The following is a 12,579-nucleotide window of genomic DNA, read 5'->3' on the forward strand; positions in this document are numbered from 1 at the left end:
TAATCGGGCTGTTATTTGTTTACCTTTGATTTTTAATATTGTGAAGAAATAGTAATTAATCTAATATGCTTTGTTATAATAAACCACCATTCCAGCTGAAATCTTAAACAACCAATGAAGAAAAACAGTGCGAACCCGTAAAAAAGAAAGAAATCAGGAATATCCATTCTGTTATTGATAATGTAGTATTTATATTTACGTATATAAATTTCCGAACAGCTGTGGTTCGGTTGATTTTTTTTTCTGAAAACTATATCTCTCACATCTAAACCTTCAATCTTAACTTGAAGATTTGTTGGGAAAATTTCAAGCCATAAATCTCAACAAGCAAATTAAAAAAGTTTTCTTCAAAAGCAAAAAAGAAAAAAAAAAAAACCTAGAACTGATTTTCTTCTACCATTGGAAGATATTCCAAACAACTCATCACCAAACCCTATGTCTTGCTGATATTAATTAGGAGAACCCTGTGTTCTGTTCAATGTTCTTTTAATAACATCAAATTCGCTCACCGAAAACAAGGATTGATAAATCACCCAAGTAGGGGCGCTACAGTCTATCGGTGATATAACTCCAACTCTGTACTCAATTTCTGGAAAAGAACTGCCGGTTTGATTGAAGAAAGCAAAACTTCAATACCGTCGAAATGAAATAACAGGTATGTAAGATTACTAAATGCACTGGCAATGACAGTTCAAACCACTGCACTCGATGTAACGCTGTTATAAAATAGACGAATATCTATTCTAAAGACAAAAATCAATATCGAAATAGATTACTCCATTAATATTCCCCCATCTTTGTAATTTTAGTTGCAAATAAATCTTGTAATGATACAATGATAACCTTAAAATTTGAGAATACTGCAATTACAAAATAACAAAATGCACAACCTAAATCATACAACCATGTAAAACAACTGCAAAGTAATCAGAGTAAATTTTCGATCAGTAGCATTATGAAGTATGTGAAAAACACAGTTTTACAAAGTTTAAAACAACAGTAATTTTAAGTTTTGAGTTGGTGAGAACTTCATCTTACTTTCCTAACTTTTGGATGTTAAAATAAGAAATTATCGCATGTTTTTTGCCCTTAACTTTTTCATTCTTTTCATCACTTTTCCATGCAGAAACGTAAGATTTGCAATGCGCCTTTCAATTCTTAGATTGCCCTTTCCTTTGTTCAGAACATTACAACGGATACTCATTTCAGATTGGAACAATGCAGAAACTAACAGTGCCGCATCATAATGAAAGAAAAGTTGTTCTCCTATGCAGAACGATATACTATTACAAATAAAAATGACTGTTTCAAACAAAACCTTAATGAATCATCAATAAATAAGAATAATTTAAGAACCAGGTAAGTTAAGCTTTTAAATTTCAAGGTAACAAAGACATAAAACGGTATATATATTATAATTTGGAATTAAAGTGCGAGCATTTTGCACATCGCGAATCACAAGCATGAAACATTGATAAGTCGTTTCAGAGACGACTCATGCTGAAAAAAGAATCAAAGACCAATTAAGGTATTCAGTGGTGAAAGATGTTTTTGCTCAAATAATAAGTGATATATTTGCACTTCAAACTGTCATTCATCAGTTGGAAATAAATGACTTCATTTCTCATCATCTTAAGTGCTATCAACTCTTACATTAACTCATCAAGAATAGCTTCAACTGTATCATAATAACATAATATTGTATTCTCATGCTTCCAAACATATACATGTGTATATATGTACGTATACATACATGCATACACATATATAAGAATATGACAACATACTAACTGGCATATGAGGGCTTTCAACTGAAGGAATTCATAAACACGACTGAATCTCTCAGGAATGAATAAGCTTAATTATACTAACTAAAAATGTTTCAGTTATTGATAATACCCTGTAAGTGATCCATTCTGAATCGAAAACAAATCCTCATCATCAGAACCATCTTCTCTATCACTTATATCTTTGCTTAGTGCTTTCCGTAAATCATCAATGCGCTTTTCGGCGCATTGTAAATCCCTCATCAAGGTCTGTTTTTCCATTTCCATTTTCTCGTGTTCAACAGCCTAAAAAATCATCGTCAGATTTTTTTCAAATTATCGGTAGTCATAAAAAGAAAGAAAAAAAACATTTTCCACTTAATATTCACAGCTATACATTATATGTAAAATTAAATAAATAAGTTATGCTTTCCACAAATTTATTGATTTCACGCGAAATGTTTCCAATTAAATTGATTCATGCAAGCTTTGCACAAATTTGTCCAAACCATTTTACAAGACAAATCAGTTTAAACGATTTCCCAACACATACACTGCAGATATAACACGCTGTTTCATATATTAAAAGACTGATATCAACTTACAACTTGTTTGCATTTATGAGCAAGATCCATTTCTCTCTTACGCAGATCTTCTAATTGCTCTTGGAGAGTAATTGTGTCTCTGCGTATTTTACGGTTTATATTAAGATCATTTTCACGCAAGCTGTTTAGTTCCTGAATTTGATCTTTCAGTGATTCCACTTCGTCATTTGCTTTTACCATCAAAGCCTTTAAAATTATTCTATAAAAAGAGTTCCTTGAATGCTCTCATACATCCAAATAAAAAATGATTAAATAACGTACGCAACAAATCAAAGTTTGAAACAAGGGAAGACAAATTAACGACAGTCATTAAGATCGTCAAGCATGAAAGCATCGTACAGAAAACTGACTATCCAAGAACCAAAAATGATGTTACAGTTTACCTCAAGCCTAAGTTTTTGTGAAATCTCCAGTTCCAACTTCGCTTCCAAATCACGTATTCTTTGTTCAGCTAATAACAATTTATGCTTCTCAACTGAATGTTGTTGATGATATTCTAAAGCTGATGAAACATCATTCAATTGTTCACGCAATTTCTCCTTATCTTTCTCCATATCAGCCATCTGAAATGTATTGTTACAATGGAATTTTTCCAAAAATAACGATTGCTTCATAGATGGTTCAAAAATAGGTCATTTGATTGCTGAGTTAACAAGAAATATTCCGTTCTTAAACCAACTAGTTGAACAAATCGAGAATCAACCACTGAATACAAACTTGTTCAAATTGATCAGCAATTTTAATGGAATCAACTGCACTTTGCTGCACCGCTGCTTTGTATTTTTTAAGCAGACTTCGCACCTGTTCATCTTGTTCTTCAACTAGCGCTAATGCACTACTTTTCTCTTTGAAAAGTACCAATGCCCGATCTTCTGCGGAATTTTTTGCTGTTAAAGCAGCTTCCAACTGTAATATAAAAAAAAATAAAACTGGCAAATTTTTAATAACCTTGCTGAGAACACGAAAATTCAATGTTAAGAAAGAGAGAGAGAGAGAGAGGGGAGGGAAGATAGGGAAGGGGATAAATCACACTATACACTAAAAAATTTGAATAAAGATTGTGAAAGATTAAAGGAGAAGTGATCCACAAGGGGTGAAGTTTTGCTTACCTGAGCTCTAACCTCAGCAAGTTCACTTTCCAGAGAATGACGTCCTCGAATCGCACTTAATTTTGCAGCTTCAGCATCCATCAGTTGCTCTTGCAATTGACAAATCATCGATTGACTTAAAGAAGTTTCTCGTTCTCGAGCCAAAACTCGTTGTGTATCTCTCAATAAAGCTAAAGCTTTCCTCAAATCACGTTTATAATGAGTTGATGAAGCTTCGAAACTGAAAGCAAACAATGAAATAGAATCATCATATAACAAAAAAAAAAAAAAAAAAATGTTGGCAGACATCATAAAATGGATTCAAATTATAATTCACCTAACACTATAATTATCTATATCACGTGTACGTCCCTCTAACATACGATTCTGCTTTACTAAAGATGAATTCGTGTCTTGTAAATCTGCCACTTGCTCTTCAAAAGCTCGAATCTGGAAGAGAAAGAATTACGGGATACTTCTCCTCTAAACACAAAAAATTAATGAAAAATTAAAAAAAAAAAATTAAAAACCAGAATCTTACACGTCTCTGATACTGCGACCTCAGTTCATCGATTTCATTATCCTTAGCTTCCAAATCACGTAAACGTTCCGTTCGACTTCGTTCTGCAGCCATTTCCAACCTCGTTACGGTTTGCTCCAACTGTTTCATTCTATCCGTTAATTCATTGAGCTCTTCTTCCTTCAAGCAAAAAAAGAAAAGAAACAACAACATTATGAGAAAGTTTATGATTTAATATAATTCATAGTTCTTGGATTTCTTACCTGTTCAGCACACTTCATCTCCAGAGAATGTTTCGTTTTATGCAGTGAACCAAATTCACTTTCTATAGAGCCTTCCTTAATTTCGTTCAGTTCTTCTAATTCTTTTCGCAGCTTTGCAACGCTCTGGCGCAACTCACCATTTTCAGCCTTTAAATTCTGAAAAGTATTAACGTCTTTAAATCTAGCTAGAAACATAATTGGTAATATATCCTTTTCAAGCTAGAAGAAAAAAAAAAAAAAAAACGATCACAGCAGTGGAGATGCGAAATTCAAGTCTAAATCTTCAGACGAAAATGAAGATGAAGACCTGAAAGACAACTACAAAAAGTGGAAATTCTTTCAAATCTTTTCTTTCACCAATGAAAGAGCCAAATTTATGTACTACATCAAAAATATGACATTTTATGATTCTTTTAAAATAGGATCATAGAATGAGTAATTTATACCTGCAATTCTGTAAATCGTCTTTCACTATTACTGATGGCTTCTTCTCGTTCACGTTCAGCTTTAATCCGTTCTTTTCTTTCTTTCGCGCTATTGTCTTTTACAGTTTTCAAATTCGCATCAAAACTAAAAAACAAAGAAATTTTGCACTAGTCACATAAACGTGCACTTTACACAAAAGCATACATTGAGAATATTTATTAAACAGTATAAATCACATACTTTTTATACTTCTTTTCCAATATGTCGTTCTTTGCTCTGAGATCTCTCAATTCATTTTCAACATCTTTCAATTGCTGCACTGCTTTCTGAGCTCTTAAACGTTGCACTGAATCACTTTCTTTCAACGCCGCAACTTCTTTTTGTAACTCTACAGTCTGCAAAAAAAAAAAAAAAAAAATTTAGACAATACAGTTTAGACAGACGATACACATACAAAATATACCAGTCAAATAACTAAAACAGCATGAAATAATTAACCTTAGCGTCTATGTGTGTACTCTGATCGAGACGTAAATGAGATGAACATGATGAAGACATAGGTGAATCTTCTTTTGAATCTAAAATTTTAGAATTTCGGGAAATAAATTTTCAGAAAGATATTCCTTCTACTTTTATTGCAAGTGAAAAGTGTACGGCTCACCGTGAAAACGCTGTTTTAATACCAGTAGTTGCTTCTCAGTTTGAAGACGATGTTCTACTTCGCGTTCTAGAGCATCATTCATCGACTGTGCATTCCCACGTTCAATAACTAACAGTTGTTCCAATTCCACAACACGTGCTTCTAGGCGGTTTTTTGATATACGTAATTCCTGGATTTTATTTTCTTTTTCATCTAGTTTTTGCTCCCACTCACGATTTTCACGATCACATCTAAAAAATTTGAAACCAAGGTGTACACTGCTAAAGACACAAAGACTGCTATTTTCTGGAAAATAATAATTTAAGAAAGCAAAGGACCTTGTTGCTGCCAGAAGCGGCGACACACGAATGTAAAGACGCCACCAATGCCATTCACGTACTTTTGCGTAGGCACGACCATTTCGTTGTATGCAACGTATGGCAATTTCTTGTACACGTCGCTTAGCCAACCATTTCATAGCCAGGTATTTACGACAGACTTGTTGGAAATGTTCAATAAGACCACTCAAACAAAGTTCACGACGTTCTTCCAGTTCGTCCAGTAAATCATTACGTAGAAGAACCTGATACTTTCACTGCTTATGTGATCTAATAAATTTGCTTACTCGTAGAAATTAATGCCATCATGATACTCGATGAAACAGTAAGCTTAGCCAAATTGATTACATTAATACAGAAATTTAGCTAAAATGTCTAGTTACCTGGCTTAAGCCCAATCGATACCGATGCGGAAATACACCTAATTCCTCCAGTATTTTGCCAGAAATAGCTCGATCATCCATGTATTCGCTTGAAGTATTCTGTTCTTTCAGCAAACACTGGAAACGACATCGAAAATATTTATAAGGAATTTGTTCCGGAAAACCTGAAAATGAGAACTGTAACAAAGTCAAAATAAAGCGATGAAAAGCTTTTTACAAACATACAAGATTAACGAGAAACTAGAAGTACAATATGTGACGAAATAAATGGGTGAAAGATAAATGAATAAATGAACGAAAAAAAGACAAACAAAAAAGAAAAACAAATCACACAACATTGATGAAATATTTAAACACTGTTGCTATAAAAAAAAAAAAAACATAATATACCCTGGTTTGCAGCTCGAGCTGAATTCACTAAGGAGAGGTAGCGCAACTGATTTCGGACATACTGTATATTCAGGAATTCATCAGGTCGCACATGCATATCAACTGTAGACAATGGCCGAATACAGTGTACAAAATGAAGACCACTGATTCTTTTGATACATGATGTGATGCAATCCTATAATTCAAATAATATTTTTAATCATATATAATAGGTAACCCCTTTTTCTGACTGCCGAACTTTGCAACATATTTTCATTCAGAAATCAAAACGAATGAATATAATGATCAATTACAAAAATGCGATGAACAGATGGCTTTAAAAATCTATCAGAAAAATTGGGTCCAAATAAAAATTAGTAAAATATGGAAAGACACATCAAAAATTACCAACTGAAAGCAAAAATCAGCAAAAAATCCAGAAATCACGCGTACACCAGCAGCGTCAAGCTTGATTGTTTGTGTTGCTTTCCGCATTTTCAATGTTGTATTGCCAGCCACAGGGTTAGTAACCGGTGAAAACATAGTTTTAACTGTTAAGCTGAATGAAAATATTTGCATATATACAATCACGTATCGTCAAATGAATATGAATGAAGGGTCTTCTCTATGTTGGCTTCTCTATTATATCTCTATTACAGATATAATTCTGGATCATTGAAATTTTCTAGAATACCAAAAGTATACTTCAAATTAGGAATGCGAACCATATGGCAAAACAATAATGAAAGCTTCGTCATTTTGTTAAGAGAATGAAAACTCTTTACTCACTATATTCCACTATTTCGATTATGGAATATAATTGTAATTTATTCGTTGTCTTAGTTCAGCAATATTCAAACAAACTTACTTATTTGACTTGCACAATAAAGAGGTAAGCGAGGAATCGGTATAATCAGACTGCGCAGCTTTTATCCAGCCTTGAACACTATATGTAACAGAACTGCTATCAAGGCCGTGCCGTAATGCAAATGTCAGCGGATTAGTGCCCCGTCGAATCAAGTCTGAAACAGAAAACGAAAAAAGCTATTGCTTACTATTTTAGTATTCAAGAAATAAAACTTACGTGAATCAGCCAGATGAACGAAGATTCTCTCTAAGAAAGAATCGTCTGTTGCTCCCGGAAACAGTGCTTCCTCATCCAAAATACACATCAGACCACGCTTTTCTGTGCTTCGCAATTCAATATCAACACAGTTTGACTGAAATAATTGTATTCGTTTTAAAATGAAAGAAAACTTAGCGTAGTACAAGTTTGTTTATTCATCTTAAAACTATAGATGTTTGAGCTGGATAGCAAGTATTGTCAATCTCTTTCAAATAGCTATGCGTAGCTATGATCTCCTACTTCTTAAACTTTCTTAAAAAAAAACTTAAAATTTTTTTAAACAAATTCTTAAAATTCAACTTTACTAGTGCTTTCATTATTTTTAGGATTAATGTTATGCAACAAATTACTAGTTGCTGTCTTTGATCAATTAATCGACAAATTTCGTGTGGAGAATTTTGAGTTTGCTCAACATCAGCCTCAACTTGCTCCCTTTTGTACATTTCCACAGGTTCATTAAAGCATACATCATAGTAGAGCTCCGCAAATCGTTCATTTACATAATTGTATAACAAATCATTGAGGTTACGTGGATGAACAGCATCCTGAGAAACCACCAGGTAAAAATCAAAGTGGAGCACAAAATTAGCAGAATATTTCTTTTCAGTTCAAACATTACACAACCAGTTTAAAGATATGAATATTTAACTCTACCGGACTAAATGACCCAAACTGGCTTCCTGGGTAATCAACAATAGTAATAGTAGAAGATGACACTGAACCACCTTCCCCTAAGCGGCGATTTAATAAACGAACAATAGCGTCAAACAGTTCGTTATACAAACAAGCAGTAAATCGATTCAAAGCTTCTTGTCCAGTTTGATTACGTGTTGATAGCGAAAATCGGCTAAAAATAAATGAGATAATAATTGATCTTCAAATTTATATTCGTGGTGATAATTAACAAAATTAAAAATATGCATTTTTCCTCCGTTCTATCTATACTTCTAAATATTATACCACCCGAAACATCTTAGCATTAACAACTTAGTTTAGTAACAGGTAATAATTAACTGGAACTTAAACAATGCATCTTCGGATACAAAAAAAGTTTAGTAATATATAACGATGGTCCACAGAGCATAAAAAAAATGCAGAAAACCATTTAAAATACCTAACAGGATTAGTGGATACAGTATCTGAAAGATTTTTACGAAAAACAGCTGAAGTAAGCTGCTCTATTTCTAGCCCCAATAATGAAGCAGCTTGCTGAGCATGCTGCATGTGTATAAATTGAGATCTTGGCGCATCACTCTGTGTAGCTTCAGCATAAATCAGATGTAGGATTGCTGTAAGGATAGATATGACTGCAGCTTTCTCTTTTTCCGTAAAACTCAATTTCGTAAACGTATCCAACAGTTTCAACCAGTCCTGAAGAAAAAAATGGTGAAGTTAATGATGTCCAGAATTAATCTTCCAGATTTCTTAAGCTTTTCCCATATCATATATAATACCAACGGTCAAATTCCAGATATATTGTGCATTTGAAAAGGACCTAAGAAATTCCGGGTACAAAGAATATGATACGGAAAACATGACCAATTACATATAAAATGAAATACTTTTTGACAGTCAGCATATGAATCGTTGTTTTTCTGTTTGAATGCTGCCACTAATTCTGAATCAGCTCCTTGCAAAAAATAACGTATTACATGAAATACCTTTCCGTCAGTGACACAACGATTTACACGAGTTTTTTCCAGTAAAAATGTTTGTATGGAAGCATTCCTAAAATATACAATACCTCATACATGTAATTTATGAATGTGCGTCCTCATAAGAATTAAAGTGAACTAAACTGATACCAAAATTTTAACAATACTATGCATATGTATTTCGTTATCCTCTCATTGCATGAACCAGTAAACTCTAGGAAAATTAGTGTTTCGAAATCGTCACTTTTCAAATGGTGACTCGCAGTGATATAAGTGATGTTTTGGATGGGATAAATTTGCGAGAAACTTTAAAAGATTTGAGCTGAAGTAAAATTACCTTAATGATGCTACAGTATCAAATGAAAGCGAGAACATCATTAAAAATCGAGTTGAATTCCCATTACTTTTCGTTCTACAGTTACCGAATGATTCCAAAACAAATAGAGCCGACGATATTATATCATCTGAAACACATGATATACAAGGAAAAAAGTAGACACTTGTTAACCTAAAAAAAATGATGAATTTTATCAAAAAAAGCTTCCAATTTCTTAATCTTGTTCAGATGGTACATACAGTAAATATTTTAGTGACCGCTAAAAACTACTTTTTACTTATTTCAAATTAAAGTATTGAGTCAAAAAGTGAAATTAACTCTATTATTATGGACTTACATGACAACGCCTTGGTCCATCCAGCTACTTCACAAAAATAACGACATATATTTCGTAGTTGCATTGTTTTTCCGCTACCAGATGTTCCCGACAATGTAATGCACTGGTTTCTTCCCGACATTTGCAAAGCTCTTTAAAAAGTCGATATCTAGCCATCACCGACCACAGTGGAAAATTAACAGTTTGTATTTAACATCAACGGACAGGAACATGTACATTTCACTATTGATTCGAGATGAAACGGAAGACACTACCTGTAGGCTTGCTGTGCAGAAGAATATATGTGTGGTGGAATCTGCTGACGTCTGCAACCTTTGAAAAGCGAAACTGTCGTTGCTGTCTTTGGACCTTCAGTTGCCAGACATATGATATTCCGTGGACCAACGTAAGTGTAAAACAAATTACTACCATAACGTTGACGAAGTACATGGAGTACACTCGTTTCATTTATATAGCGTAAACTAGAAAAGAAAGAAATGGAGGGAAAAATTAAAAAAAAAAAAGTGCAGAGAAATTCATGAAAAATGAAACTGAGACTTATTCAAATCATTTGTTCAAATTACGATAAATTTTTCATATGTTCGCTGAATAAAAATCTGCAAAAGAACAAAAGAAAATAACCTAATAAGATCCTTAACACGATCTAAGCATGATGGATTTGCTTTATCAACATCCGTTACATCAACATCCATTTCCAAATCCATCACTTTTATTTTCATCCTCCCGTCCGGTAATGTTTCCAATAAACGCGCGAGAGTAAAACCATTTTTATGAATCAACCAGCATCGTTCCTCTTCCGGCGTGTTCTATATCATTAAACTGCTTTATAATTTGAAGTCTTCCATATTTAATTTCATTTCCAAAATTTCACTTAAAACCCACAGTTCCTCTAAAAAAAAATCACCGCATTAGCCTGATATTTCGCATTTGCAGGAAGCATCAGTGAGTCACCAATAGCAGAGCGATCCAACTCATTCCGCTCGCATAATTCAGCTAATTCCGGTGCAGCTCTTACCGTCAGCTCAATAGTTGATCCACAACGCTGTAATAATGATTATTAGCAGACTGTGACATTTAAATTTCAGAACCACTAATCTATACTGTTATCCCAGTACTGGAAAGTAAATCAGATAACTATATCTATACTCCAACATACCAAAAACTTCAAAACTACCATTGATTCAACCTCCACTTATTCCAGTTAACTGTTGAACTGTTCCTAACTGTACTCTATTATGAGCTAGAATATTATCATGTTAAAGAAACAATCCAAAAGTACTACCAGTCCAGGTTTAATGAAAGCAAAACAAGAACTTCTTTTTGAATATGTAGTTTTTCTTTTTTTTGCTATTTCGTAGTGTGAACTGGTAACAGTAACTTACAAAGGGAAATAAAAAAGGATGAATAAATTGGTGACAAAAAGACAGGACGGAAGAAAACATAAGACGATAAGGGTAATTCCTAATTTCATCTTTTATATTTTAATAAGAGTAGCTTTTCTGACAATTTTTGACGTAACTCCATCAATAAACTTGCTTATTTACAGATTGCAGTATAATTTTCTAATTTTCCAAAAAAATATTATAAGAATGGAGGGGGGCGCGCTTATTTTTAAAGCAAAATCGGATTAAAAGAAAATGGAAATATCTTTAAAATTCCACATCTACTAGATTCATTTCGTATCTGATATATCCATTTCGTTTCATATAATCGGAAATTTCCAGAACTAAATCTAAATGTATGTATGTTTATGGGATTAATTGAAAAACACTTATCACTGCTGATTAAACTGATGATTCAGTAACATATGGCTAAATATCACAATTATAACAAAGCCGAAAAAAAAAAAATTAAAACCTCCATAAGAGTTGATAAATCGTTCCGACTTAATACATCGATTGAAGTACCATTAATTTGTAGCAATTGATCACCTGGTAGTAACCCATATCGAATATCGTTTGGTCGTGGTGGACCATTCCGAAACTTCACAGGTTCTACAAAGGCAACAGCATGCAATTTCCCCTGTTTATCAGGAATCTGCGTACGCCGCACAATAAAATCAAAGTCACCTGAAAAAAAGAAAACAAGAGAAGGATGACTTTAAAGATCTTCACTTAAAACAAAGTGAATGAATCTCAGTTATATCGCTTTTAAATTTCAAAATGACAATAGATGTAAGAAATTCTTCATAAAAATTTTCTGAATTAAACCATTAACTATAAGAATTATGCTTACCAGAAATATTTCTACGTAACGATACAGTCCTAATGTTAACTTGCACTGGAGCCAATGCTGGAAGCGACAACTTCGGTAAATTCTAAAAATCATTTGACCAGGAAGTATTCTGCGAATAATTTCCAAAAAATTTAAGCTTGAAAAAACATCAAAAATAAATTAAATGAATTATTTTTAATGCTAAATTATGTATAATGTTAAAAAAAAACCTTGAGGACATGAAATGAGGAAGGTGATGAAATCGCAACAGCTGTATCAGCCATTTTGCCTCATTAATTCCTCTTACAGTTGTAGAAAACAAGCCAATTCTTTAAATCGTTCAAAAGAACGATTTTATGTAAATTTTTTCGTTACTTCTAAATTTAACTACTAAAAAACAATCATTTTTCCAATGCACATATCAAAATTTTCAATGTCATAATTAGAACAAATTTTTCAAAATAAATTTTAACATTGCACACAACTATAATCTCAATTGTCGAAATGTTTTA

The 12,579-nt window shown here is 33.0% G+C and overlaps 1 protein-coding gene across 2 annotated transcripts; it reads right to left on the reverse strand.

Annotated features, from left to right (window-relative positions):
* Nucleotides 1–1,484: 1,484 nt before the first annotated feature.
* Bm8533 lies at nt 1,485–12,351 on the reverse strand (the record flags this gene model as incomplete). Of its 2 annotated transcripts, XM_001902315.2 has the most annotated exons (31): nt 1,485–1,500; nt 1,900–2,072; nt 2,372–2,557; nt 2,755–2,934; nt 3,089–3,277; nt 3,481–3,700; nt 3,797–3,909; nt 4,001–4,159; nt 4,243–4,398; nt 4,689–4,812; nt 4,909–5,063; nt 5,167–5,246; nt 5,330–5,559; nt 5,647–5,891; nt 6,030–6,193; nt 6,420–6,594; nt 6,807–6,957; nt 7,267–7,420; nt 7,483–7,618; nt 7,875–8,069; nt 8,179–8,371; nt 8,639–8,895; nt 9,087–9,252; nt 9,517–9,643; nt 9,854–9,984; nt 10,108–10,314; nt 10,475–10,659; nt 10,758–10,895; nt 11,711–11,922; nt 12,089–12,170; nt 12,298–12,351. In XM_001902315.2, 31 exons carry the CDS (start codon nt 12,349–12,351, stop codon nt 1,485–1,487), a joined length of 4,953 nt encoding a protein of 1,650 aa, XP_001902350.2. The 2 variants fall into 2 exon arrangements, with proteins under 2 accessions (XP_001902350.2, XP_042930334.1); XM_043074400.1 differs by lacking the exons at nt 7,875–8,069; nt 8,179–8,371; nt 8,639–8,895; ... (7 more) ...; nt 12,089–12,170; nt 12,298–12,351 and having other exon boundaries at nt 7,483–7,570.
* Between the last annotated feature and the right edge of the window lie 228 nt (nt 12,352–12,579).

Source organism: Brugia malayi (genome assembly GCF_000002995.4).
Source record: "Brugia malayi strain FR3 genome assembly, contig: Bm_v4_ChrX_scaffold_001, whole genome shotgun sequence".
Taxonomy (NCBI): domain Eukaryota; kingdom Metazoa; phylum Nematoda; class Chromadorea; order Rhabditida; family Onchocercidae; genus Brugia; species Brugia malayi.